We start from the raw sequence: 27,203 nt of genomic DNA on the forward strand, positions 1-27,203 counted from the left end.
ACTATCAGTTTGTTCTCTATAATTAAGAGTCTGTTTCTTGGATTGCCACTCTTTTTTCTCCCCTCTGCTCATCTGCTCTGTTTCTTAAAGTGCACATATGTGTGAAATCATATGGTATTTGTCTTTCTCTGACTGACTTAATTCACTTGGCATAATACTCTCTAGTTCCATCCATGTCATTGCAAATGGCAAGATTTCATTCTTTTTAATGGCTGAATAATATTACTTTGTGTCTATATACCACATCTTCTTTAGAAGGTATAATCCTAAGTAAAATAAGTCAGAGAAAGACAAATACCACGTGATTTTACTCATATGTAGAATTTAAGAAACAAACAAATGAACAAAGAAAAAAGGGACAAATCAAAAACTAGACAACAAATTGCTGGTTTCCAGAGGGAAGAAGGGTGGGGGAGATGGGTAAAATAGGTGATGGGAATTAAAGAGTACACTTATCATGATGAGCACTGAGTAATGCATAGAATTGCTAAATCGCTGTATTGTACACCTGAAACTAATGTAACACTGTATATTAATTATACTGGAATTTAAAAAAAAAAAGAAAATAGACTACCACAGACAGTTCAGACAGTTCAGTTAAAAAGGATTTAAAAAGAGGGGCACCGGGGTGGCTCAGTGGGTTAAAGCCTCCGCCTTCAGCTCAGGTCATGATCCCAGAGTCCTGGGATCAAGCCCTGTATCGGGCTCTCTGCTCAGTGGGGAGACTGCTTCCCCTTCTCTCTCTGCCTGCCTCTCTGCCTAACTGTGATCTCTTTCTCCAAAAAATAAATAAATAAAATCTTTAAAAAAAAAAAAAAGATCTAGAAAGAAATAGGTAGAAAGATGATAGTGGGGTGCCTGAGTGGTTCAGCTCAGGTCATGATCTCAGGGTCATCAGAAGGAGCCCAGAGACGGACTCTATACTCTGTGTGTGTGTGTGTGTGTGTCTGTTGGGAGGGCGTGTCTCCTTGTCCCTCTCCCTCCCCCTGTACCCCTACCCCTTTACTATCTCTCTTTGCCCCTCCCCACACATGTGCTCTGCTCTTGTCCATGCTCTCTTTCTCAATCTCTTAAATAGATTTTTTTAAATCTTAAAGAAAAAAAAGATGATAGCAAGTCCCAGGGTGACTGCTGGGCAAGAGTCTAGAGAATAAGCAGTCCAAACTAGAGCAGAAGGATCAAGAGCTCCAGGAGAGATGTTAGGGGAAGGATATTTGAAGAAAGAATTTTTACATTTCCAGATGTGTTTGGCAGAGTGGAAATTCACATTAGAAGAATTTTACAATTCTGTCTGAAGCTTTGGGAAGAATTAGTGGTAGGCATGCAGTAACTAAGCAAATGAAAAATTAGGCAAAACACACAAAAAAATGCAAGAAATAAAAAATAATTATAATACATTATTTGGCCTAGCAGTGAGTATAACCAGTCATAATAATGTAAATGCCAAGTCTTGATTTCTTTCTCCTGAATATTATTTATACCTAAGACTGTTTTTTTTTAAGTTTTTAATTTTAATTTTGGTATAGTTAACATACAGTGTAACATTAGTTGCAGGCATACATCTACTTGATGATTTGAAAGAGGGTAAGGGAAAGATATTAAGGATGATTTCTAGAATTTTAGCCTAAGTAATAACAGCAGTAATGGCAATTCCATTTGCTGAGATGGGAGAGGCCTAGAGAGGAAAAAAGGTCAGGTAGCAAAATAATCAACAGTGACCCCATACTAGGTGCTCAATAAATGGTAGCCATTGCTTATATTAAAAGTCATCTTCTCTTATGTCTCGATTTTATCTCAATAAAAAATATTTTAAAAAAATCATCTCACTGGGGTTGTACTACTTCACTACCCACAGACAATGACATAAATATTATTGAAGTTTATTCCATATTTTAGTTTACAAAATTCTCCTAATTATATGAAATTAGAACTTATACAGAGTTCTAAGTAGTTAGACCTTCTACCTTGACAGAGAGAAGAGGAAAAAATGTTAAGACCTCTTTACCAACATGCTTGTGTTATAAAATTTACTTTGAGAGCTACAGTGAGACTCTTCCATCTAGTTACTCACTATAATTACCAGGATAAAATCAGAAAGATCCATTTTAATCCAGCATTTTCAAATGTGTCCCATTTATTCCAGACCACGTGTGTGTGTATGTGTGTATGCACGGCCATCTGAGATAATATATTCACACCCGAGATAATATATTTTTTAAACCTGATCTTTTATAAATTATTCAACATTAATTCACTGTGGATTTCTAACCACTGATCTGGTCCACTCCCCTAGTTTAACGAAGGAAAAAAAACAAAGCCCAGAGGTCAAGTTACTTGTCCAAGAGAACACGATTAGGAAATCATAGAGTTGTGTTAACTGCATATGAGGAATAGTGGAAGACAGGGCTAGAAGAACAGATCCAGACCATAACTGTCAGTCTAAAGGATTTTCGACTCCATTCTAAGATAAAAGGTTTATAGGAAATAAGCTCATAATTAGAGCTGTGTATCAGAAGAGAGAAAAGGGGGACACAAAAAGAGAGGGAAAATAGTTTACTCCAGGCAAAATTCAAGAGGGCTGAACCAACAAATGTATATAAGGAAAGAACAGATGCAAAAGTCTTCAAAGCTTTAGAATCAAGCGCTTATCTTCTGATTAAAAGCAAGGAATAAAAGGAATAAGCAGGGGCGCGTGGGTGGCTCAGTCACTTAAACTGATGCCTTTGGCTCAGGTGATGATCACAGGGGCCTGGGATCGAGCCCTGCATGGAGCCCTGCACTGGGTTCCCTGCTCTGCAGGGATCCAGCTTCTGCTCCCTGCAATGCACCACCTACCCCCCATCTCAAATAAATAAATAAACAAAATCTTTAAGAGACAGGAAAAGGAATAACTAAAGATGGCCTTGGGATTTTCAAAATGGTAATTGGAAAGATAGCTATCTTAATAACTGAGACTGGGAAAACACCCTGCCATATTCTCATAGCTGACACTAGTTTGTTTCCTAGATGTACAGTTTATTTCCCAAGGAGACTGGGAGACAACAGGGTTCTACTTCCCTTGTATTCACCATGACATTGCAGCACAGGCCTGGACTGAGTAGTTCCAAGTAAGTATTTGGTGAACTGAAAGCATATTCACCATTTTAACAAAATGGTAACCACATTGTCACAAATGGCTATTAAAGGGGAGCTAAAACAATTCTGAATAAAAATTAGTAGACAGGAAAATAAATTCAGAATGTGGCCTAAGAAAAAGTAAGGATTAGAATATGAAGACAGAATCAAAAATTTTTAATTTAAATTTCTCATGACATGAAGAATAACAAAGAGATATGAGAATGAATCTTGGTACAGGTCCTCAGAAAGACCACTGGGGAGTGGAAATGAGAAGGTCACGGAATTAGATTACAAATCTTGAGCATAAGACTTCTGGCATAAACAACCTTATTCACAAGAGGCCCAAACGATCAGTCCATACAGTCAACAAAGTGCTTTATTGTTCCTTGTTTTAACTGATAACTTAGAGCAACTGATGATAAGAGAACCAATCTTAACCGTATCTGTGTATTAAAAAATATATATAGAAGCACCTGGGTGGCTCAGATTGTTAAGCATCTGCCTTCAGGTCAGGTCAGGATCTCCAGGTCCTGGGATTGAGCCCCATGTCATTGGGCTCCTAGCTCAGCGGGGGGGGTCTGCTTCTCCCTCTCTCTCTGCCTCCACCCCTGCTTATCTGTGCTCTCTAATGAATAAATTAAAAACCTTAAAAATTTTAAATAAAAAATTAAGGGGTGCCTGAGTGGCTCAGTGGGTTAAGCCTCTGCCTTTGGCTCAGGTCATGATCTCAGGGTTCCGGGATCATGTCCCACATTGGGCTCTCTGCTCAGCGGGGAGCCTACTTCCCCCTCTCTCTCTCTGCCTGCCTCTCTACCTACTAGTGATTTCTCTGTCATATAAATAAATAGAATCTTTAAAAAAGAAATTTAAAATATATATATATATTTATATACACACACACACATATATACACAAACAAAATATACACACCTACTGCCTCTATGACTTACCAGGCCCATTCTTTTCCTTCCAACTAGAAATCTTAGGAGGGAGAAAGATAAAAGGAAAAAGAGGAAGTGAGGTTGGGGGTCAAGAAAACGAGAAATAAAACTGCAGAAGTTTGGCTCACTAACTCCTGCTGGGCACAAAATAGCTGTGCCAGCAGAGGACCAAAGCTTGCCCAGAGGATTAGATGCCCACCATCTGGCAGGTCACGCAGATAGCCATCTTTCCCATGAAAACTTTCCAAATCACCAGTGTAGTGATTTTTGACCTGTTCCTTGTTTTCAAGCAGGAGACCTTTTCTTCAAAATTCTTATACAAAAGTTTAACATAAAACAGAGAAAAAGAAAGAAAGAAAAAAAGAAAAAAAAAACCCAAAACAGAAAAAGTAGAGCTTCTCTGGCTGGGTGAAGCCAAGTGGGGAACCAGAAACCTACTCTGCTCAGCAATATCCCTCCCCACAGGGGTCAGCCTCTAAGGAAACACGTCTGTGAAAAACCTAGGGTTCTGAGAGAAGGGTTTTTTCCCCATTTAAAATCTACAAATCGGGATGTCTGGGTGGCTCAGTTGGTTAAGCAGCTGCCTTCGGCTCAGGTCATGATCCCAGCGTCCTGGGATCGAGTCCCACATCAGGCTCCTTGCTCAGCGGGGAGCCTGCTTCTCCCTCTGCCTCTGCCTGCCATTCTGTCTGCCTGTGCTCGCTCTCTCCCCCTCTCTCTCTCTGATAAATAAATAAAATCTTTTAAAAAATAAAAAAAATAAAAAATAAAAATAAAAATAAATAAAATCTACAAATCTCGCGGGGGGCGCCAGGGTGGCTCAGTGGGTGAAAGCCTCTGCCTTTGGCTCAGGTCATGATCCTAGGATCCTGGGATCAAGTCCTGTAACCGGCTCTCTGCTCAGCACGGAGCCTGCTTCCCCCTCTCTCTCTGCCTGCCTCTGTCTACTTGTGATCTGTCTCTCTGTCAGATAAATAAATAAAATCTTTAAAAATAAAATAAAATAGGGGTGCCTGGGTGGCTCAGTGGGTTAAAGCCTCTGCCTTCGGCTCGGGTCATGATTCCAGGGTCCTGGGATCGAGCCCCGCATCGGGCTCTCTGCTCGGCGGGAGCCTGCTTCCCCCTCTTTCTCTCTGCCTGCCTCTCTGCCTCCTTGTGATCTCTGCCTGTCAAATAAATAAATAAAATCTTTAAAAAAATAAAATAGGGGCGCCTGGGTGGCTCAGTGGGTTAAAGCCTCTGCCTTCGGCTCGGGTCATGATCCCAGGGTCCTGGGATCGAGCCCCACATCCCCACATCGGGCTCTCTGCTCGGCAGGGAGCCTGCTTCCTCCTCTCTCTCTGCCTGCCTCTCTGCCTACTTGTGATCTCTGTCTGTCAAATAAATAAATAAACAAAATCTTAAAAAAAAAATAAATAAATAAAAATAAAAAAATAAAATAAAATAAGAGGCGCCTGGGTGGCTCAGTTGTTGGGCATCTGCTTTCCGCTCAGGTCATGGTCCCAGGACCTTGGGATCGAGCCCCACATCGGGCTCCCTGCTCCGTGGGAAACCTGTTTCTCCCTTTCCTACTCCCCTGCTTGTATTCTGTCTCTCACTGTCTCTCTCTCTCTGTGAAATAAGTAAACAAAATCTTTGAAAAATAATAATAATAAATAAAAAATAAAAATAAAATAAAATCTAAGAATCTCAATTTGAGGGAAAACCTTGGTCCATATTTCTGCCTCAGCTTCTGTACCTATAAAGGAGAGTTTGTAAGTGTCACAGCTTGAAAGTAGACTAAGGGGCGCCTGGGTGGCTCAGTGGGTTTAAAGCCTCTGCTTTCGGCTCAGGTCATAATCCCAGAGTCCTGGGATCAAGCCCCACGTCAGGCTCTCCTTGGCAGGGAGCCTGCTTCCCCCTCTCTCTGTCCTCTGACTGCCTCTCTGCCTACCTGTGATCTCTGTCTGTCAAATAAATAAATAAAATTAAAAAAAAAAAAAAAAGAAAGCAGACCAAAAGCCTAACAAATAGTAACAAAAAATTTAAATTATAAAAACAAAGCATTAATAGTAAATTTCTAAGACAACTAGAAAAGCATTTAGAATGGAACATAGTCATGATTAGTTTCATATTTAAGGTCTCCTAAGGAAGTATAATAAATGTTTTCACTCCTAAGGAAGTATAATAAATAAATAGTTAGCACGCCCCAGAATAATGAAAGCCAAGAAGACTGCTCCTTCTAGGCCACTGGTAGGATAATTTCCTTTTGTTGTGTTCAAAATAAACAATAAAAGTAAAGACACAAAGACATGAAAAATATGAACAATTAGAAGCTTTTAAAATTAATTTTATTTAAATTCAATTTAATTAACATATATTATATTATTAGTTAATTAACATATACTATATTATTAGTTTCAGAGGTAGAATTTAGAAGCTTCTTTTAAAAAAGTAATCTGGGGCACCTGGATGGCTCAGTGGGTTAGGCCTCTGCCAAACCTCATGACTCAGGTCATGGTCCCAGGGTCCTGGGATTGAGCCCTGCTTCGGGCTCTCTGCTTGGCCAAGAGCCTGCTTCCCCATCTCTCTGTCTCTGCCTGCCTCTCTTGCCTACTTGTGATCTCTGTAAAATAAATAAATAAAATCTTTAAAAAAAAAAAAAGGTAATCTACTTCCAGGCTTTTAACCACAGACTATTTGAGACAGATGGCTTATGCAGAACAGAGTCATCATTGCAGTGCAAATCCACCATAGTTAACAATAATTATAGTAATTTTCATGCAGTATGTACTTTCTGTGGATTACAACAGATCCACTGGCTTTTATGCAGGATCTCATATGCTGGCTTATTGCCGAGATCAAGACAGAGTTAACACTATCTTTTACATATCAGAAAACTTAGCTGAAAGCAAAGAAAAATACTGTTCAAAGTTAAAAGGGAGGGGTGTGTCATTCCTGAGCAGTGAAAACAAAAAGAGACAGACTAAGAAAGTAGATCAAAAGGACATCAGAATAGGAATGGTATCACTGGTCTCATCACACCATGTTTCTAGGCTGGACATACATATTAAGCAAAACAAGCGCAAAGATCTAGATGGACTCTAGCCCAGTATTTTCCAGCACAGTAGCCAGTAGCTTCACGTGACCATTTAATCAAATTAAAAAATCCAGTTCCTAGGGGCACCTGGGTGGCTCAGTGGGTTAAGCCTCTGCCTTCGGCTCAGGTCATGATCCCAGGGTCCAGGGATTGAGCCCCACATCGGGCTTTCTGCTCTGCAGGTAGCCTGCTTCCTCCTCTCTCTCTGCCTGCCTCTCTGCCTACTTGTGATCTCTGTCAGATAAATAAAGAAAAAATCTTAAAAAAAAAAAAAATTCAGTTCCTTGTTCCCACTAGCCCCATTTCAATGCTCATTAGCCACGTGTGGCTACTGGACAGCACCAATAAAGAGCATTCCCATTACTGCAGAAAGTTCTATTCAACAGCATTACTCAAGCAGAAAATCTTTGAATGTATTGAAACAGCAGCACTCAACAAATGTTTGGTAAATGAATGAATGACAACAGATAGGTTTCCATGTGCCATTAAAAAAACGAACAAAACAGGGTGCCTGGGTGGCTCAGTTGGTTAAGCGTTTGCCTTTGGCTTGGGTCATGATCCCCGGGGTCCCTGGATCGAGTCTCACTCAATCTTGCTCCCCACTCAGTGGAGAGTCTGCTTCTTTCTCTGGCCCTCCCCCATCTCATTCTCTCTCTCTCTCTCTCTCTCTTTCACTCGCTCTCTCTCAAATAAAGATCTTAAAAAAACCAAAAAACTAGCCAGAGAAAAAGAAACTAATAATAGTAGCTAACATTTACTGCACAGTTAACAAAAGCCGGATACTATATGTGTATTATATGTACTAATTTAATTAACCTTAAATAACAACTCTTTGATGTGTTTACTGTCATTACTCTCATTTTATAGATGGGAAAATGAAAACTCAGCCAGATTAAGTAACTTTCCCAAAATCCAGGATTTGAATCCAGGCAGCTTGATCTAGAATCTAGAGCCTTGGGTTGTTTTTTTTGTTTTATTTTTTTAAGATTTTATTTATTTATTTATTTGAGAGATAGAGAGAGAGAGAGAAAGAGTGCGCATGCATGAGGCTAAGCAGAGGGAAAGGGAAAAGTAGATTCCCTGCTGAGTGCAGAACTGCAGAGCCAGACTCTGGACTCCAGGGCTCAGTCCCACCAGGACCCTGAAATCATGACCTAAGCTGAAGTCAGACACTTAACCAACTGAGCCACAAAGGTGCCCCTAGAACCTTCACTTTTAACCATGATACTATACCATTTTAGTTCTATTATACAATGGCTGTATTTAAAATTTTTGCCGTGATAGAGTAAAATTTATTTGAAGTCATTCTTCTCATGTATTCACTAGTCAAGTTCACAGTAAAGAGAATATGAAAAATAGTGAAATAAAAAAGACTGTCAAGAAATATACTAAATGTTTATGACAGTGTGATCCCTTTGCACCGAGATAAAGGGTAATTTTAATTTTCTTGTTTTGCTAACTCTATTTTCTCTAAATGTTCCATAGTGAAGATGTATCATTGCTATAAAAATAACAAAAATATTAAAAATATTATTTTTAAGCAAGATAAAAATACAATCAGCTTAAAAATTCCTAAGCAGAATATCGAATCAAGACTCAACCATCTCACCCTCAAACATCACAGAGGCCCCCTAACTGATCTCTTAGCCACAAGCCTACCCAACATTAAACCCTTCTGGATTTGCCATCAGTTACCCTCTACCACCCTAGTCTCTGCTCAGAATCCATTTACACAGAGCATAAAATATACTCTTTTGGCTTTATGAAAGCCATTCCTGCATAACTGCATTAGGTTTCCACCTTTATTTACCAATATTATGCTGTCGACCTCAGTTCTTCTAGGAGAAACATGGTAGAAAGAGCCCAGGCCTCAAAGTCACAAATCTTGGCCAACATATAATCTCTTAGCCTCAGTTCCTTCAATGGTCATTAGATGTGAAGATTAAATCTTTTTTTTTTTTTAAGATTTTATTTATTTGGGACGCCTGGGTGGCTCAGTGGGTTAAGCCGCTGCCTTCGGCTCGGGTCATGATCTCAGGGTCCTGGGATCGAGCCCCGCATCGGGCTCTCTGCTCGGCGGGGAGCCTGCTTCCTCCTCTCTCTCTGCCTGCCTCTCTGCCTGCTTGTGATCTCTCTCTGTCAAATGAATAAATAAAATCTTTAAAAAAAAAAAAAAAAAAAAAAAAGATTTTATTTATTTATTTGACAGAGAGAGAGAGAGCACAAGTAGGCAGAGTGGCAGGCAGAGGGAGATGGGGGAGCAGGCTCTCCACCAAGCAAGGAGGCCGATGCAGGACTCCATCCCAACCCTGGGATCATGACCCGAGCTGAAGGCAGCCATTTAACTGACTGAGCCACCCAAGCATCTCAATATTAAATCTTTTTTTATTGTATTTTATTTATTCATTTGAGAGAGAGAGCAAGAGCAGGGGGAGGGGCAGAGGGAAAGGAACAAGCAGACTCTCTGCTGAGCAGGAAGCCCTATGCAACAGCTTGATCCCAGAACCCTGGGATCATGAACTGAGCCACACAGGAACCCCAAGATTAAATCTTTAAATAGGTAAAGATCCAGCATACAAGCCTTCAATAAATGGTGGTTTTCTCATTATTGTTATTATTAGGCAAATGGGTTTTTATTCACTGATTCCTCAAAAAGCTTTGCACTTTTACCTCTGTGCTTAATTACTATTTTGCTTCTTCAGAATTCCTTTCCTCTCTCCTAAAATCCTACTAAAATTCAAGTTACAGAGCACCTGGGTGGCTCAGTTGGTTAAATATTGCTTTCAGCTCAGGTCATGATCTCAGGATCCTGGGATAAAGCCCCACATGGGGCTCCCTGAACAATGCAGAGTCTGCTTCTCTCTCTCCCTTAGCCCCTCCCCCTGCTTCTACTCTCTCTCTCTCTCAAATAAATAAATAAATAAATAAACAAAATCGTAAAAAAATAAAATAAAATTCAAGTTCTAGTTCTAGTCGACCTCCTCCAAAAAAGCTTCCCTGACTCTGCCAAGCTAATGTAATCTCTCACTCCTTTGAACTTCTATAGCTCGTAGAGTTTATTCTACCCAAGTGGAGAGGTCCTAGCTGATTTTATTAGTTCTCTTTTCATGTAAGTAAGTCCAAGATCCCCCATTAGAATGAAAACTCCTTCCTACTAGCAGACATTCCATTTTATATATGTCTTTATACCTTTCTAGTATCTGATAAATCAACAGATTTATTTATATTAAATGCTCAAAAAATGTGCTAATCTGATTTATGCACTGGGAAGAAAGTCATAATAAAAATACTGGCTGAGGGGCGCCTGGGTGGCTCAGTAGGTTAAAGCCTCTGCCTTCGGCTGGGGTCATGATCCCATGGTCCTGGGATCGAGCCCCACGTTGGGCTCTCTGCTCAGCGGGGAGCCTGCTTCCTCCTCTCTGCCTGCCTCTCTGCCTCCTTGTGATTTCTGTCTGTCAAATAAATAAATAAATCTTTAAAAAAAAAAAATACTGGCTGAAGGGGCGCCTGGGTGGCTCAGTGGGTTAAGCCGCTGCCTTCGGCTCAGGTCATGATCTCAGGGTCCTGGGATTCTGGGATAGAGATCCATATCGGGTTCTCTGCTCAGCAGGGAGCCTGCTTCCTCCTCTCTCTCTCTCTGCCTGCCTCTATGCCTACTTGTGATCTCTATCTGTCAAATAAATAAATAAATAATCTTTAAAAAAAAATACTGGCTGAACATTTTTGTAGTATACTAGGAAGGCAACAATTCTCTATTAAGGTAGAAAGTTTCACGTAAGCAGTATAATCTAATTCTATAATGTACTATCACTGACCAAATATGTAAGTCTTACTTACATTTTTTTTTTAATTTTATTTATTTACCTGATAGACAGAGATCAAAGCAGGCAGAGAGGCAGGCAGAGAGGTGAGGAGGAGAAACAGGTTCCCTGCTAAGCAGGAAGCCCAATACGGAGCTCGATCCCAGGACCCTGAGATCATGACCTGAGCCGAAGGCAGAGGCTTTAACCCACTGAGCCACCCAGGCACCCCTTACTTACAATACTTAACAGCACTTTTAGATTTTTATTTATTTACTCATTTATTTATTTTTAAAAGACTTTTTTTTTTTTTTTTAAACAGAGAGACAGCAAGAGAGGGAACACAGGCACAGGCAGGGAGAGTGGGAGAGGAAGAACAGGCTTCTCACTGGGCAGGGAGCTTGATCCCAGGACCTTAGGATCATGACCTGAGCGGAAGGCAGACAACTGAGCCACCCAGGCACCCCAGCACTTTTAACTTTTTAAAGTGTCTTACACATAAACCCTACTTAAATATATATTGACTCAAACTGTTGTATTTGGTTTCATTTGGAAATACACTCTCCTCACTAAAAAAAAAAAAAAAAAAAAAAAACAACCAAGATAATTCAAGTGAGAAAAGTTCAGATACTGATTACTAGAAAATGATGATTATATAACCATATTATATATATATAAAACAAATTAGACTCTAAAAAGGTAAACTAGGGACACCTGGGTGACTCAGTAGGTTAAGTGTCTGACTTCGGCTCAGGTCATGATCTCAGGGTCGCAGGATCAAGCCCTGTGTCTGGCTCCCTGCTCAGCATGGAGTCTACTTGTCCCCTTCCCTGCCTCATGCACATGTTCGAGTGCTCGCTCTCTCTCTCACATATGCATACATGTGTGCTTTCTTTCAGAAAAATGAATAAAACCTTAAATAAATAAATAGGCAAACTATGTCTTCTCAAGTAAGTGCTAAAAGTTAAGGATAGATAGCCTGGAGGGATACCTTTATTTTCATTTCACTGATTTAGTTACTATTCTTCATAAAATGATTTAAAAAATTAAATAACCGGGGCACCTGGGTGGCTGGGTGGGTTAAAGCCTCTGCCTTCGGTTCAGGTCAGGATCCCAGGGTCCTGGGATCGAGCCCCGCATCGGGCTCTCCGCTCAGCGGAGAGCCTGCTTCCTCCTCTCTCTCTCTCTGCCTGCCTCTCTGCCTACTTGTGACCTCTGTCTGTCAAATAAATAAATAAAATCTTACCAAAAAAAATCTTAAAAAAAAAAAACTTTAAATAACCATGTAAAGACTAAAATCTTTTCTCTTTGATAAATTACTAATAGAGCAGTAAAAAACTTCTTTTTTTAATTTAATTGCATGTGTGTGTGTGTGTTCCAAAATTCATTGTTTATGCACCACACCCAGTGCTCCATGCAATACGTGCCCTCCTTAATACCCACCACCAGGCTCACCCAACTCCTCCCCACCCCCCAAAACCCTCAGGTTGAACTTCTAATGAGCTGCTACTAAGAGTAAAACAATTTGAGAGACAGAAGGAAGCTGCTTTATTAAATGCAGCTAATTACCAGAAAATTAATTCTTAACATGCAGAAAAAGACCTGTAACACACTAAATCCCAGCAAGATTGGTGCATCCCTCTTTTTAGCTGTTAATGCTATTCTAACAGGCATCCAATAATGTTTAAGCTTTCTCACTGATCCCCAGAAGGAAGGAAAAGCCATTACCTAAGGATGTTGGGATGGGAAAGTCTATTCATGAGCTGAACTTCTTTCAGCATGTTTGCCCGGTTACTGCTCAGTGTGTTCATCTTAAGAGCCATCACTTGGCCAGAAGCTCGGTGACGCACCTAGAAAATAAAATACAACAAGAAAAGAGGTTCAAGGAGAGCAGTTAAATATGAGGTCAAAGTCTCCACATGTAAACATGCCAAGATGTTTTAGATAAAATAGACATTATTAGGGATGTTTTTCTATAAACTGATCACATTAGGGTCTCACTTCCATTAATGAAGATGGATTTATTCTATCCAAGACCTGTTTCACATTAAGCCAGCCAGAAAAACTTTGTTAATTACACCTCAAGAAATGACATCTTTTCTTCTAATACCTTAGGGAAAAAATGGGGGAAATTTATTAGGCTGGTGCTGTATGGTCAGTATCGCTTAGTCTTAGGACACTAACAATCCTCTTTGTGGAATTTTAAGTGTGCACAGAAAAGATACACGCACAAGCCTTGTATAATACTTAAGGGATTATAAAATTATCTTTATAGAATAATAAAGCCACATCCTCAAAATTTCCCCCATATAAATACATATATGTATATACATATATATGAAAAGAAGCATTAAATATTAAATATAGAAGTCAGTGAAATTTTTAGAGCTAATATCATTGTAAGCCAAGCCAAATTACCTTATAATCATTTAAACATACTCAAGTGAGACATAAAAATGGGCCACACCATTCAAACTATTAGCCACATGGAAGAAAGTCTACTTCTAAAACATTTACCCTCTATAGAAGTCAGTCTATTTTACATGTAAAAATATTGTTTTATAATTTCAATGCATACTCCACAGGTTTCAAAAACTGTAATACTTTACTACTTGCAAGAAAATTAACTTTTCACCCTCTAAATGCCTCAGTAGTAGTAAAATGAGACTACCCGAGAAAATATTTTGTCTGACACAAAAGAAGATCAACTATTTACTGAAATGTGTTTTTCCTACCAAGAAATTATGAATAAAGCAGTAGAAAAATTACTAAGTAATAAGGACCTCATTGCTTTCTGGCTTTAAAAAAATCATTTCAGAGGTGCCTGGGTGGCTCAATCAGTTAGGCATCTGCCTTCTGCTCGGGTCATGATCCCAGAGTCCTGGGAAAGAGTCCCCCCATCGGGCTCCCTTGCTCGGCAGGGAGTCTGCTTCTCCCTCTGGCTCTTCCTGCTACTCCCGTTCTCATGCTCGCTCTTTCTCTCTCTCTCTCTCTGACAAATAAATAAATAAAATCTAAAAAAAAAGATTTTATTTATTTGTCAGAGAGATCAAGATTGAGAGAGAGAGCATGAGATGGGAGAGGGTCAGAGGGAGAAGCAGACCCCTCACTGAGCAGGGAGCCTGATGCAGACTCAATCCCAGGACTCAATTCAGGATCAGTACCTCAGCCAAAGACAGTCGCTCAAGCGACTGAGCCACCCAGGCACCCAAATAAAATCTTTTTTTTTTTTTAATCATTTTTAGGGGTGCCTGGGTGGCTCAGCCATTTAAGCATCCAACTCTTGATTTCAGTTCAGGTTATGATCTCAGAGTCATGAGATCGAGCCCCACTTGGATTCTCAGATTCTTTCTCTCCTTTTCCTGCCCCTCCCCCAAACTCCTCTCCCTTTCTTAAAAAAAATTAATTTTTTAAAACTAAAAAAAAAAAAAAAAATCAGATATTGTAAAACAGAGACTTGCTATGCAAAAATGTCATCAACCTATGGACTTTGAGTATTCTTTCAGCATGTCAAAATTTACCAAGTATAAGTTTCAAGAGAAAATATGACAATCTACTTAACTCTTCAATCTCAAGAAATCCCTTCAAAGGACAATAGCCTTAGAAGATTACCATATCTATTAATACAGTACAGACACCACATTTTATCTTAGAATTCAAAGGAACAATGTTTCAAAGTGACCAGACAGAAGGAAAAGAAGGAAGCAAAACACTCAGAGCCACAGGAACTCTGGTCAGAAAAACAGAGGCAGAACATTGGCTGTCTCTCCCCTCTTCTAGATCACTTAGTGAGATTTGGAACCCATCTCTCTTCCTAGTGCATCAATGATTCTGTTGTCATGTACCTCGTGACTGAAGAAAGAGAAGTGGCTTTCCTTTTCAGATCCTGCATGGATAAGTTAAAAGAGACATTTATACACAAAGAACACACTGACAGTATTTTTCCAACTCTATTTACAGAAGATATCTGTGTTTTAATAAGGTCTCTCTCTTCTGAAAGTTACTTTTCTCCTTTTTTCATCATCTGAAAACTATCACTTAGAGATTTTAACAAAATAGTTTGATATTAAAACAATGTGAATTTTGGGGCACCTGGATGGCTCAGTGGATTAAGCCTCTGCCTTCCGCTCAGGTCATGATCTCAGGGTCCTGGGATCAAGCCCTGAATCAGGCTCTCTGTCTGCCTCTCTGCCTACTTGTGATCTCTATCAAATAAATAAATAAAATCTTTTTTTAAAATGTGAATTTCAGGGATGAACAATCTTATATTTCAAACCAATCAGGAAAAAGCCCTACTTTCTTAAAAAAAAAAAAAAAAAAAAACCCTACTTTCTTAAACAAATGGACATGATAAACATGTTCATAATCATTGTATTCTGTCTTTCACCTGCATAGAATAGTTTCTTCTAGTCCCTCAAATTCTACTTATCTTTCAAGACCACATTCAAAATTCCCTCCTCTCTGAAACCTTCCTTGATTCTCTCTGGGAGCTGTTTGTGGTTTCCTTCTTTATACTACTTCAGAAAAACATCTGTAACACCAGTATACCACTCATTACATGGTTCTGTCTATAAATATCTCCCCACTAGGCTATGATGCATCTTAAGATCAGGATCTATACTGTTCCATCTTTATCTTGCAGTGCTGGGAGGGCCTGGCATACCATTAAGGGCACAGTGAAAACAATGGCAACATCAGTTAAATTAAACTTCTAACATACTTTCTAAGGGCCAGTGAATCATTTATTTATGAGCCTAGGTGGCTCAGTCAGGCCTCTGACTCTTGATTTCAGCTCAGGTCATGATCTGATGGGTCATGAGTCCCATCTGATGGGACTGAGTCCCACATCAGGCTCCACACTCAGTGCAGTCTTCTTGTCCTTTCCCTCCCCCTGGATGGCCCCCCAAATAAATAAATAAGTAAAATCGTAAAGAAAAAGAAAAGAAAGGTTAAGATGGTGCTTGCTAGGGAGAAAAGTGGGTGGGATTGGTGAAATAGATAAAGGGATTAAGAGGTACAAACTTCTAGTTATAAAATATTAAGCCAAAGGCATCAAAACTAGAGCATGGGGGAACGCCTCAGTGACTCAGTTAAGTGTCTGCCTTCATCTCAGGTCATGATTCCAGGGTCCTGGGATGGAGCCCCACATCGGGCTCCCTGCTCAGTGGGAAGTCTGCTTCTCCCTCTGCTTCTCCCTTGCTCCCTCTGCTGCTCCCCCATTTGTTCTCTCTCTCAATCTCTCTGTGAAATAAATAAATAAATAAAATCTTTTTTTTTTAAACCATAGCATAGGGAATATAGCCAATAATATTGTAATAACTTCATATGGTGACAGATAGGAACTATACTTAATTGTGGTAAGCATTTCATAATGTATAGAATTGTCAAATCACTATGTTGTACACCTAAAACTAATATGTCAACTATACCTTAACCAAAAATTTAAAATAAAAACATTAATATAAAGATGAACACCAAAAAAACAAAAACAAAAATAAAGATGAAGTCCTCAGGACACCTGGGTGTCTCAGTCATGTAAGCATCTGTCTTCAACTCGGGTCAGGATCCTGGGGTCCTGGGTTCAAATTCCCCATCAGGCTCCATGCTCACCAGGGAGCCTGCTTCTCCTTCTGTCTGCTGCTCACCCTGCTTGTGCTCTCGCTCTCTCTCCTAACCAATAAAATCTTTTTTAAAAAAATTAAGAGGGGCGTCTGGGTGGCTCAGTGCGTTAAAGCCTCCGCCTTCATGACCCCTCAGGTCATGATCCCAGGGTCCTGGGTTTGAGCCCTGCATCAGGCTCTCTGCTCGGCAGGGAGCCTGCTTCCCTTCCTCTCTCTCTATGTGCCTCTCTGCCTACTTGTGATCTCTGTCTGTCTGTTGGATAAATAAAATCTTTAAAAACAAAAATAATTAAAAAACAAAAATAATTAAAAACTGCCACATGATCTAGAAATTTTACTTCTGGATACATACCCAAAAGAACTAAAAGCAGGGTCTCAAAAAAATATTTGTACACCCATGTTTATAACAGCATTATTCACAATAGCCAAAGGGTATAAGCAACTCAAGTGTCCACTGACAGATGAATGGATAAACAAAATGTGGTATACACATACAATGGAATTTATTATTCAGCCATAAAAAGAAAGGAAATTCTGACACATGCTGTAATATGGATGAATCTTGAAGACACTATGGTAAGTGAAATAAGCCAGTTACAAAAAGAGAAATACTGGGGCGCCTGGGTGGCTCAGTGGGTTAAGCCTCTGCCTTCAGCTCAGGTTGTAATCATGAAGTCCTGGGATCGAGCCCCACGTTGGGCTCTCTGCTCAGCAGGGAGTCTGCTTCCCCCTCTCTGCCTGCCTACTTGTGATCTCTCTCTCTCTCTGTGTCAAAAAAATAAATAAAATCTTTGAAAAAAAAAAAAAAAGAGGGGGGGTGCCTGCGTGGCTCAGTAGGTTAGGCCTCTGCCTTTGGCTCAGGTTGTGATCTCAGGGTCCTGGGATCGAGCCCACATCAGGCTCTCTGCTCGGTAGGGAACCTGCTTCCCCCTCTCTCTTTCTCTGCCTGCCTCTCTGCCTACTTGTGATCTCTCTCTCTTCTGTCAAATAAATAAAATCTTAAAAAAAAAGAGAGAGAAAGAGACATGTAAACTTCCACTTAGTTGAGGTAGTTAAATTTATATAAACATAAAGTAGAATGGTGGCTGCCAGAGGCTTGGGGAGGGGAGAGATCTGGGTATAGAGTTGTTTACTGGGTATAGAGTTTCAGCTTTGCCAAGTTCTGGAGACTGGTAGCACAACAATGTGAACTGAACTGCACATTTGAATATTGTTAAGATGGCAAATCTTATATGTATTTTACCACAATTATAAATACATGAAGGGAAGGAGGGAAGAAAAAAAGAAAAAGAAAGAAAGGGAGAACAAATATAAGAGAAAATTAGTATTTCTCCTTGACTTTTTTTTTTTTTTTTAAAGATTTTATTTATTTATTTGTCAGAGAGAGAGTGAGCGAGAGCGAGCATAGGCAGACAGAGTGGAAGGCAGAGTCGGAGGGAGAAGCAGGCTCCCTGCGGAGCAAGGAGCCCGATGTGGGACTCGATCCCAGGACGCTGGGATCATGACCTGAGCTGAAGGCAGCTGCTTAACCAACTGAGCCACCCAGGCGTCCCTCTCCTTGACTTTTAAACTCATCCAATGTTACTACAGGAGCTCCAAATCTGATTTCTAAAGAACATAGCAGAGTAGTAAAGTGCTTGAGCTCTGGAGAAGAGCAGACTGAATCCAAGTCTTTAACATTTAACTAATTAGAATGACTTCTCTTTGAAGTCTTCTGTTGTAAAGTCAAGACAATAATAATTTCAAAGAACTGCTATGGAGGATAAAACAGTGTCATGTTAGATTAATGAGATAATATATATAAACTACTTAAAACAGTGCTTGGCACATAATAAATATTCAATACAGAGCTATTGTTTTAATAAAAATAACTATATGCTCATAAGAATTTAACATCACAGGTAAATTTGACATAACACAGAAAATGCATATAATTTTAAGTGAAACTAATGATACTCAAATCTGTATAATGCTCCCAAGATTACTTATTTATTACAAAGGGGAAATTTTACCTTTACAATGACCTTAACCAAGAGGTCAGTCACATTTAGCATTACCCAAAGTGAAACACCTGGAATTATCTATCAATCTTCTGATGTAATATACTTGCTAAAACGTTTAATTCATATCTAATCATAAAAAAACAATTAGAGGGGCGCCTGGGGGGCTCAGTGGGTTAAGCCTCTGCCTTCAGCTCAGGTCATGATCTCAGGGTCCTGGGATCGAACCCCACATCGGGCTCTTTGCTCAGCAAGGAGCCTGCTTGCCCCTCTCTCTCTCTGCCTGCCTCTCTGCCTACTTGTGCTCTCTCTCTCTCTCTGTCACATAAATAAATAAATAAAATCTTTTTAAAAAAAGGAAAAAAATCTTTTGTCGGAGCACCTAGCTGGCTCAACTGGTAAAGCATACAACACTTGATCTCAGGGTCATGAGTTCAAGCCCTATGTTGGGTGTAGAGCTTACTTTAAAAAAAAAAAAAAAGAAACAAAAAAAAAAAGTTTGTTGGCAAATAGGAAAAATTTTAATAGGGACTATAATGAAATTATTTTTCTGAATTAAGTTCAATTGTCTAAGGTATAAATAATGATATTATAGCTTTGTAGGAGAATGTACTCTTAGAAGATAAATATTAAAATATTTTAAAGTAGCATGATATCTGCAATTTGCTTTCAAGTGTTGTTAAAAAAAAATACTGATGGGGCACCGAACTAGCTCAGTCCACAATGTTTATGGCTCTTGACTCAGGGTTTTAAGTTCAAGCCCCATGTTGGGTGTAGAGATTACTTAAAAAATAAAATAAAATCTTAAAAATATAGATATAGATATAGATAGGGGTGCCTGGGTGGCTCAGCCATTAAGTGTCTGTCTTTGGCTCAGGTCATGATCCCAGGGTCCTGGGATCAAGCTCCACACTGGGCTCCCTGCTTGATGGTAAGCCTGCTTCTCCCTCTCCCATTCCCCTCTCTCACTGTGTCTCTCTCTGTCAAATAAATAAATAAAATCTTTAAATAGATAGATAGATACAGATAAATCAATGTAGCAAAATATTAAGTTGTTAATCCAGGTGAAGGGACTATAGGGGTTTATTGTACCATTCTTTCAACTTTCAGTAGATTTTTCAAAGTTTTCCAAAAGTTGGAAGAACTATGCAAAAATGTATTTTTATTTTCTCCCATAAGTTTAGCATTAAGAAATAAAGAACAAGGGTGCTTGGGTGGCTCAGTTGGTTAGGCATCTGCCTTCTGTTCAGGTCACAATACCAGGGGTCCTGGGATAGAATCCTACATCAGGCCCCCTGTTCAATGGGGAAGTCTACTTCTCCCTATCCATCTCCCTCTCTCTGCCACTCTGCCTAGTGGGTTCTCTATCTCCCTGTCAAATAAATAAATAAAATCTTTTTTTAAAAAAGTTAACTATTAAATGAATTGCTTGGGATTTCCAATCAAGAAGTCACAGTGAGTATACTTATTAAGTATACAAAAAGCTGGAATAGCAACATAAATATTAGAAAAATAGGGCTTTTTTTTTTTTTTAATTTGACAGACAGAGATCACAGTAGGCAGACAGGCAGGCAGAGAGAGGAGGAAGCAGGCTCTCCACTGAGCTGGGAGCCCGATGCGGGGCTTGATCCCAGGACCCTGAGATCAGGACCTGAGCTGAAGGCAGAGGCTTAACCCACTGAGCCACCCAGGCGCCCCAGAGGGCTTATTTTTTTTAAAGATTTATTCATTTATTTGAGAGAGAGAGACAGAGTGGGGGGCGCGGGAGGGGCAGAGAAAGAGAGAGACTCTCCAGTCAACCCCCCACTGAGCGCAGAGCCCGACTTTGGGCTTGATTCTGCAACCCTGAGATCATGACCCAAGTCAAAATCAAGAGTCAGACACTTAACCAACTGAGTCACCTAGGCACCCTGACAAATAGGGTTTAAAGCAATAATTTCCAATAGAGGCTATACCAAGTCACTCTGGAGTGTTTCTGAAGGTTTTAGGTTAAGTTTTTTTGTTATAACAATGACTAGGGACAGGGAGTTTTGCTGGTCAGAAATGCTAGACATTCTGCAAAGTGGAGGACAGTACTACACAAGGAAGCATTGTTCGATGTGCTGTATGAAATTCAAATGCCTTGCAAGACATTCACATAAGTGAAGAACATATTTATTATTGCCTGAGCTTGGATTCTAACTCTATTTTACATAAAAACAAAGCCAACTTGCACCATTTTAATATGAACTGAATTTTCTAGAAATACAACTACCTTATAAATTGAGGAAAAATCACATTTTTGTTATTTTCAGAACATAATTAAGAATTGGTTAACATTGGCCACCTGGTGGCTCAGTTGGTTAAGCAGCTGCCTTCAGCTAAGGTGATGATCCCAGGGTCCCGGAATCAAGTCCCGCATCAGGCTCCCTGCTCAGCAGAGAGCCTGCTTCTCCCTGCCTGCCTCTCTGCCTACCTGAGCTCTCTCTCTGTCAAATAAATAAATAAAACTCTTAAAAAAAAAAAAAAAAGAATTGGTAAACATTAAAAAAGGGGAGGGGCACCTGGGTGGCTCAATCAGCTAAGTGTCTGACTCTTGATTTCATCTGAGGTCATGATCTCACTGCATGTGGAGCCTGCTTAGATTCTCTCTCTCCCTCTCCCTCTGACCCTACCCCCTATTTAAAAAAAAAAAAAAAAGTTGTGGTCAACAAAACAAAAAGATTTTTCATAAAATCAGGGGCGCCTGGGTGGCTCAGTCGGTTTGAGCCTCTGCCTTCGGTCATGATCTTAGAATCCTGGGCTCTTTGCTCAGCAGGGAGGCTGCTTCCCCCCACCCTCTCTCTGCCTACTTGTGATCTCTGTCAGATAACTAAATAAAATCTAAAAAAAAATCAGACCACCAATGGCAATGCTGCTCCTGGTATTTGAATCCCAATACAACATATCTGTATCAGAAGCCATTTGTAGTTTTTATATTTACAGTGATTTTGTTTGGTCTTTATCTTATTTTATTTTAAAGATTTTATTTATTTTCCAGAGAGAGACACATTTATTTGACAGAGAGAACACAAGCAGAGGGAGTAGGAGAGGGAGAAGCAGGTTTCCGACAGAGCAGGAAGCCGGATGCAGGGGTTGGGGGTAATCATGACCTGAGCCAAAGGCAAACACTTAACTACTGAGCCACCCAGGCACCCCTAGACTTTATTTTAAAATATCAACCAGGGATGCCTGAGTGGTTCAGTCAGTTAAATATCTGTCTCTTAATTTTGGCTCAGGTCATCATCTCAGGATTGTGAAATCAAACCTCACATAGGGCTCTGCTCTAGGCATGGAGCCTGCTTAAGATTCTCTCTACCCCTTTGCCTCTGCCCCACCCTTCTGTCTCTCTTCCTCTCTCTTAAAAAAAAAAAAAGAATATATATATGTACATAAATATATGAACTATAAATAAAAAGCATATTTTAGCCTTGCCCACAAAAAAAGTCATTAATGTACCGACTCTGCCAACTTCTTCCCCCAAAGAAACATTCAAGATTAAACATTTACAAACACTGATAAACACTGATAAAGTTAGCAAAGATATATCACACTCCTTTTCTCTCCTTCATCAATCTGTAATTTGTCTTGGCAAGCTATCTCTATTTCACTAGGGGTCACTTCTCTCTTCCCTTTATTACATACAAATAAGTCTAGTCTGTTTTGTTTTGGGTTTTTTGGTCTGTTATTATACTTTTCTTCTGATATCCACCACCATCTCTCCTCTTTAATTTTTCTTCTTGCATGGAGTGGATTCTGATTGCCATCTCTTAAAACTATTCATTTATAAGAGGGTAAAAGCATCTGACTAGCTCATTAAGTTTTCTATAATAATTTTGCTTATTGAAATCTATATTTCTACTACCTTAGTTTTCTTTTACTCTTTATCATAGAGTTAGGGTATCATGTTGATGCTTTATAATTATGAATGACAGTAACTTAATCACCTATCAATTTCACTTCAGGGAACCTCATTAAAATATTGTTATAATAAAAATTATTATAATAGCAATAATATAACTATTATTTATAGTACTTGTTACATAGTAGGTTCTGCTATACTCATACACACACACACACACACACACACACACACACATTTAATCCTCAAAATAATTCTGGGAAGTAGGTATTATTAATGTCCCCCATTTTACAGATATGGAAACTGGGCACAGAGAGATTAAAGGACTTTTTCAAAATCATACATCTAGTAAATGAACCCAGATAATGTAAACATTGGGCTGGAAAGGCTTGAGAACTAATCTAAGGAAAAAAGCATTGCATGCACACTACCTAACAATTATTCTGCCAAGAAATAATAATCATGAACTTGTATGTACCTAACAACACAGAACTATAATGTCTAAAACAAAAATTGACAAAATACAAGGCAAATTTGACAAAGCCACAGTCTTTGTGGGATATTTTAACATACTTCTCAGGAGCTGAACGTTCTAGGGGAATCTGGGTGGCTCAGTGGGTTAAAGCCTCTGTCTTCAGGTCATGATCCCAGGGTCCTGGGGCTCTCTGCTCAGCAGGGAGCCTACTTCCCCCTCTCTCTGTCTGCCTCTCTGCCTACTCGTGATCTCTGTCTGTCAAATAAATAAATAAAATCTTTTAAAAAAGAAAAAGAAACTGAAAGTTCTAGAAGAAAAGAAATGAATATGGATATGGTATCTTTTTTTTTTTTTTAAATACCTACCTAAGTGGCTCAGGTGGTTGAATATATAGCTCTTGGTTTGGGCTCAGGTCTGATCTCAGGGTCATGGAATCGAGCCCCACATCAGTCTCTTGTGCATGGTGCAGAACTGGCTTGGGTTTCTTTCTCCCTCTCCCACTCATGCTGTCTCTCTCTCTCTCTCTCTTTTTTTTTTTTTTAAGATTTTGTTTACTTATTTGACACACTGAGAGCAAGGGAGAGAGACAGAGAGCAAGCACAAGCAGGGGGAAGGGCAGGCAGGGAGAAGCAGGCTTCCCACTGAGCAAGGAGCCCAATGCAGAGCTGGATCCCAGAACCCTGGATCATGACCTGAGCCGAAAGCGGCTGCCTAACTGACTGAGCCACCCAGGCACCCCCCATGCTCTCTGAATAAATAAGTAAGTAAATAAATAAATATTTTTAAAGAAACTTTAAAAAGGGGCACCTGGGTGGCTCATGGCTCAGATGAGCTTCTTCAGCTCAGGTCATGATCCCAGGGTCCTGGGATCAAGCCCCACTTTAGGCTCTCTCCCTGCTCAGCAGGGAGTCTGCTTCTTCCTCTGCCTCTGCTGCTCCCCCACCTCATGCACATGTCTCTCTCTCTCTCTGTATCTCTCTGTCTCAAATGAATAAATAAAATCTTTTAAAAAATGAAAATAAAAACTTAAAAAAAAAGGATGTGGTTCCAAAACCACATTTCCAAACCACTATGAAATAAAATTAGAAGTGAACAATAAAAAGATAATTAAAAACAAGCACAGCAGACAATACTGTTTACTCAACGTTTCTTTTCCCCCTTTTCTTGACTAACAGGACCCCAAATAGGTGGCAATGTGCTTAGTTAATTAAAACATCCAATCTGGCAGCCTTCCTTGCAGCTAGAGTAGCCAGGTAACATACTACTAAGTAAAGAGATATGAGTAGGAACTGCTAGGTAGGGATTCTGGAAATGCTACTGTTTTCCTGATGAAATTGTCCTCTATTCTTTTCTCAGCCTGGAGTAAAGATTCAGTGCTTGTATCAGGAGCAGTTACTTTGTAACCAAAGGCCAGAAGTCTTACATAAGACAGGGGAAGCTAGAAGAAGCCGGATTTGTTGATGACTTTCTTAAGCAGGTGCCCAACACAAACATTTCTCAAGATTGCTTGAGAAAAATTAATCCCTTATTTGAATAAGCCAAAGTGTTCAGGTTTCTGTAATATACTGCCAAAGACAATCCTAATTGACTTGCAAAAGATTAAAAATAAATGAGTTCAACCAAAAAATGCCAGAAAAAATAAAGTATAATAATAAAGATAAAGGCAAAAATTAATGAAATAGAAAACAAAGAAACAACTGAGAGTTTCAACAAACCAAAAGCTGATTTGGGAATTTAAAAAAATAATAAAACATATAACATATATTATTATTAAAAAACAATAAAAACAAAAATAAGGAAACATATCTTAAAAAAAAGAAAGAAAGAAAAGAAACATATTTTCGGTGATTCTGGATTAAAAAAAAAAATTATTTTCTGGCCCCTGCCTATCCCTCTAGACTCATCAGAGTCTTGTCATTCCTTTACATGCATCCAGCAGGCTTGAACCAAAGCAAATTTCTCACCATTCCTAGAATATCCCTCTGTGCCTCCACACATGCTTTTCCTACTGCTTGAAATGTCCTTTTCCTTACTTGTACACCAGACAAGCTGTATTTTCTTCTTCAGGAAAAGTCAAGGGTGACCTCCTCTAGGAAGACTCTAACCCTTCAAACGTTTATACTGGTGCCCAGTATTATCACCCTTGGAACCCTATGCATACTTTCACACAATTAGCAAATATGTCTTAAGCAATTTCAGGCTCTTGCTAAAGCTCATTTTAGCAAATACTGTGTTTTAAATATATTTCCTGTCTTCTACCCTAAGCAAAGAGCTCTTTTAAGGCAGGATTTTATTCCTCTGTCCCTAGCACCTAGCTCAATATCATATACCTAATGAGCACTAAATATGTGCTGAGTAAATAAATGAATGACTAAGATAACAAATGACTACAAGGTTTATCACATGCTAAAAGAGAAATATCAGCAGAGTGATATGTGATCACAAAAGGAAAGCGACCAACCCTCTCACTCTCCTTGCTGCAAAATGATACACCCTAGAATCAACTTTTTGTAGTATCTTTCACATGTTTTCATATATATGTTTACAGAAATACTTCTATGAGAGGAGTGAATAGAAGTTGTACATGCAACTTGTGTGCTTCTAGTTTTTGTTTTCCCAACTGAATTATCAATTAAGGTGAAGGATCTTAGCAGGCATTTCTAAGTAATGAACAAATGAACACAGTAAAATTTGCTACCTGATAAATTATTACTTGATGTCACCAGGCCACTGAGTCATCTACAAAATTCATTACTAATTAGACCAACTTTCCACACCAGCTCTAGAGGAAATATTAAATGTACTGAACATGGCCAAAGGTTACAGTCATACACTGCTGTGTGTGAACCTTCAGTATACATATTACAGAAATACAGTGTCTCCTTTAAAACGCCATCATTTCCCCACACACACCAAACACTGAACCTCCCCAGAAGAGCTCCCTCTCTGAAATCCCCTGTACCTCAAAGAGGTTGCAGAACCAGATAAATGCAACAAGGAAAACAATGGGAAATTGAGCAAGAAGTAGTTTTGACAGACAATAAGGATATGCAACAAAGACCATTATCAAGGTGCAAAGCCCAAAGCAGCACTGGACTGCTATCATCCTCTTTCTCCCATACTTTTCCATGCTAAACTCCTTCAAAAAGGGTGGTGGGGAGGAAGTTTGTTTTCCTCTTTATACTCTCTTTTATATATCTCTATAATATGGTGCCTGCCCTTTGGAATTTATGTTTGGTAGATCTGTCACATTCCCTGATCTTTAGGAACCTATCTCTGACTGCTACTTGTCTCTTTTCCTTCTTCATGTCCTCCACAAAGGTAGTTAAGGTTCAAACCTTGCTACTTTAGTGTCTCTATCCATACTCTTTTCCTTGATTATTTCTGACACTGAAAATATCTTGATGGTTAAAAATGTGTTCAATTCCTATATAACATTGCTTTCATGCCAGAGTAATACTGTACAAAGAAGTGTTTTCTCTATATGTGATCTTCCTGGATCTCTTTTTTTTTTTTAGTAGCCCAACATGGGGCATACACTGGTGACCCTGAGATCAAGACCTGAGCTGAAATCAAGAGTTGAACACGTAACTAACTGAGCCACCCAGGCATCCCAATTTTATTCCTTTTTAAAAAGATGTATTTATTGGGCGCCTGGGTGGCTCAGTGGGTTAAGCCGCTGCCTTCGGCTCAGGTCATGATCTCAGGGTCCTGGGATCAAGTCCCGCATCGGGCTCTCTGTTCAGCAGGGAGCTTGCTTCCTCCTCTCTTTCTCTCTCTGCCTGCCTCTCTGCCTACTTGTGATCTCTCTCTGTCAAATAAATAAAAATAAAAAATCTTAAAAAAAAAAAAAAAGATGTATTTATTTATTTATTTTTGAGAGAGAGAGAGAGAGGAGGAGAGAGAGCGAGCAAGCATGAGCAGGGGGAAGGGCAGGGGGAGACACAGACTCCCCACTGAGCAGGCAGCTTGATGCAGGACTCTATCCCAGGACCCCAGGATTATGACCTGAACCGAAAGCAGACACTTAACTGACTGAGCCACCAGGTGTCCCACCCCAATCTTCTTTTTTTTTTTAAGATTTTATTTACTTATTTGACAGAAGGAGAGAGATCCCAAGCAGGCAGAGAGGCAGGCAGAGAGAGAGAGAGAGGAGGAAGCAAGCTCCCTGCTGAACAGAGCACCTGATGTGGGGCTCGATCCCAGGACCCTGAGATCATGACTTGAGCTGAAGGCAGAGGCTTAACCCACTGAGCCACCCAGGTGCAGCAATCTTATTCTTGATATTGA

At 39.6% G+C, this 27,203-nt stretch overlaps 1 protein-coding gene across 2 annotated transcripts in view; it reads right to left on the reverse strand.

The window, feature by feature from the left end:
* Positions 1-27,203, reverse strand: part of TESK2 (testis associated actin remodelling kinase 2) — a 134,686-nt gene that overhangs the window by 60,348 nt on the left and 47,135 nt on the right. For both annotated transcript variants that reach the window (XM_059135567.1, XM_059135568.1), the window contains exon 3: positions 12,666-12,787. In XM_059135567.1, the coding sequence (XP_058991550.1) occupies positions 12,666-12,787 (122 nt within the window). The remainder of the gene's footprint in view (positions 1-12,665; positions 12,788-27,203) is intronic.

This window comes from Mustela lutreola, chromosome 10 (assembly GCF_030435805.1).
Source record: "Mustela lutreola isolate mMusLut2 chromosome 10, mMusLut2.pri, whole genome shotgun sequence".
NCBI lineage: Eukaryota > Metazoa > Chordata > Mammalia > Carnivora > Mustelidae > Mustela > Mustela lutreola.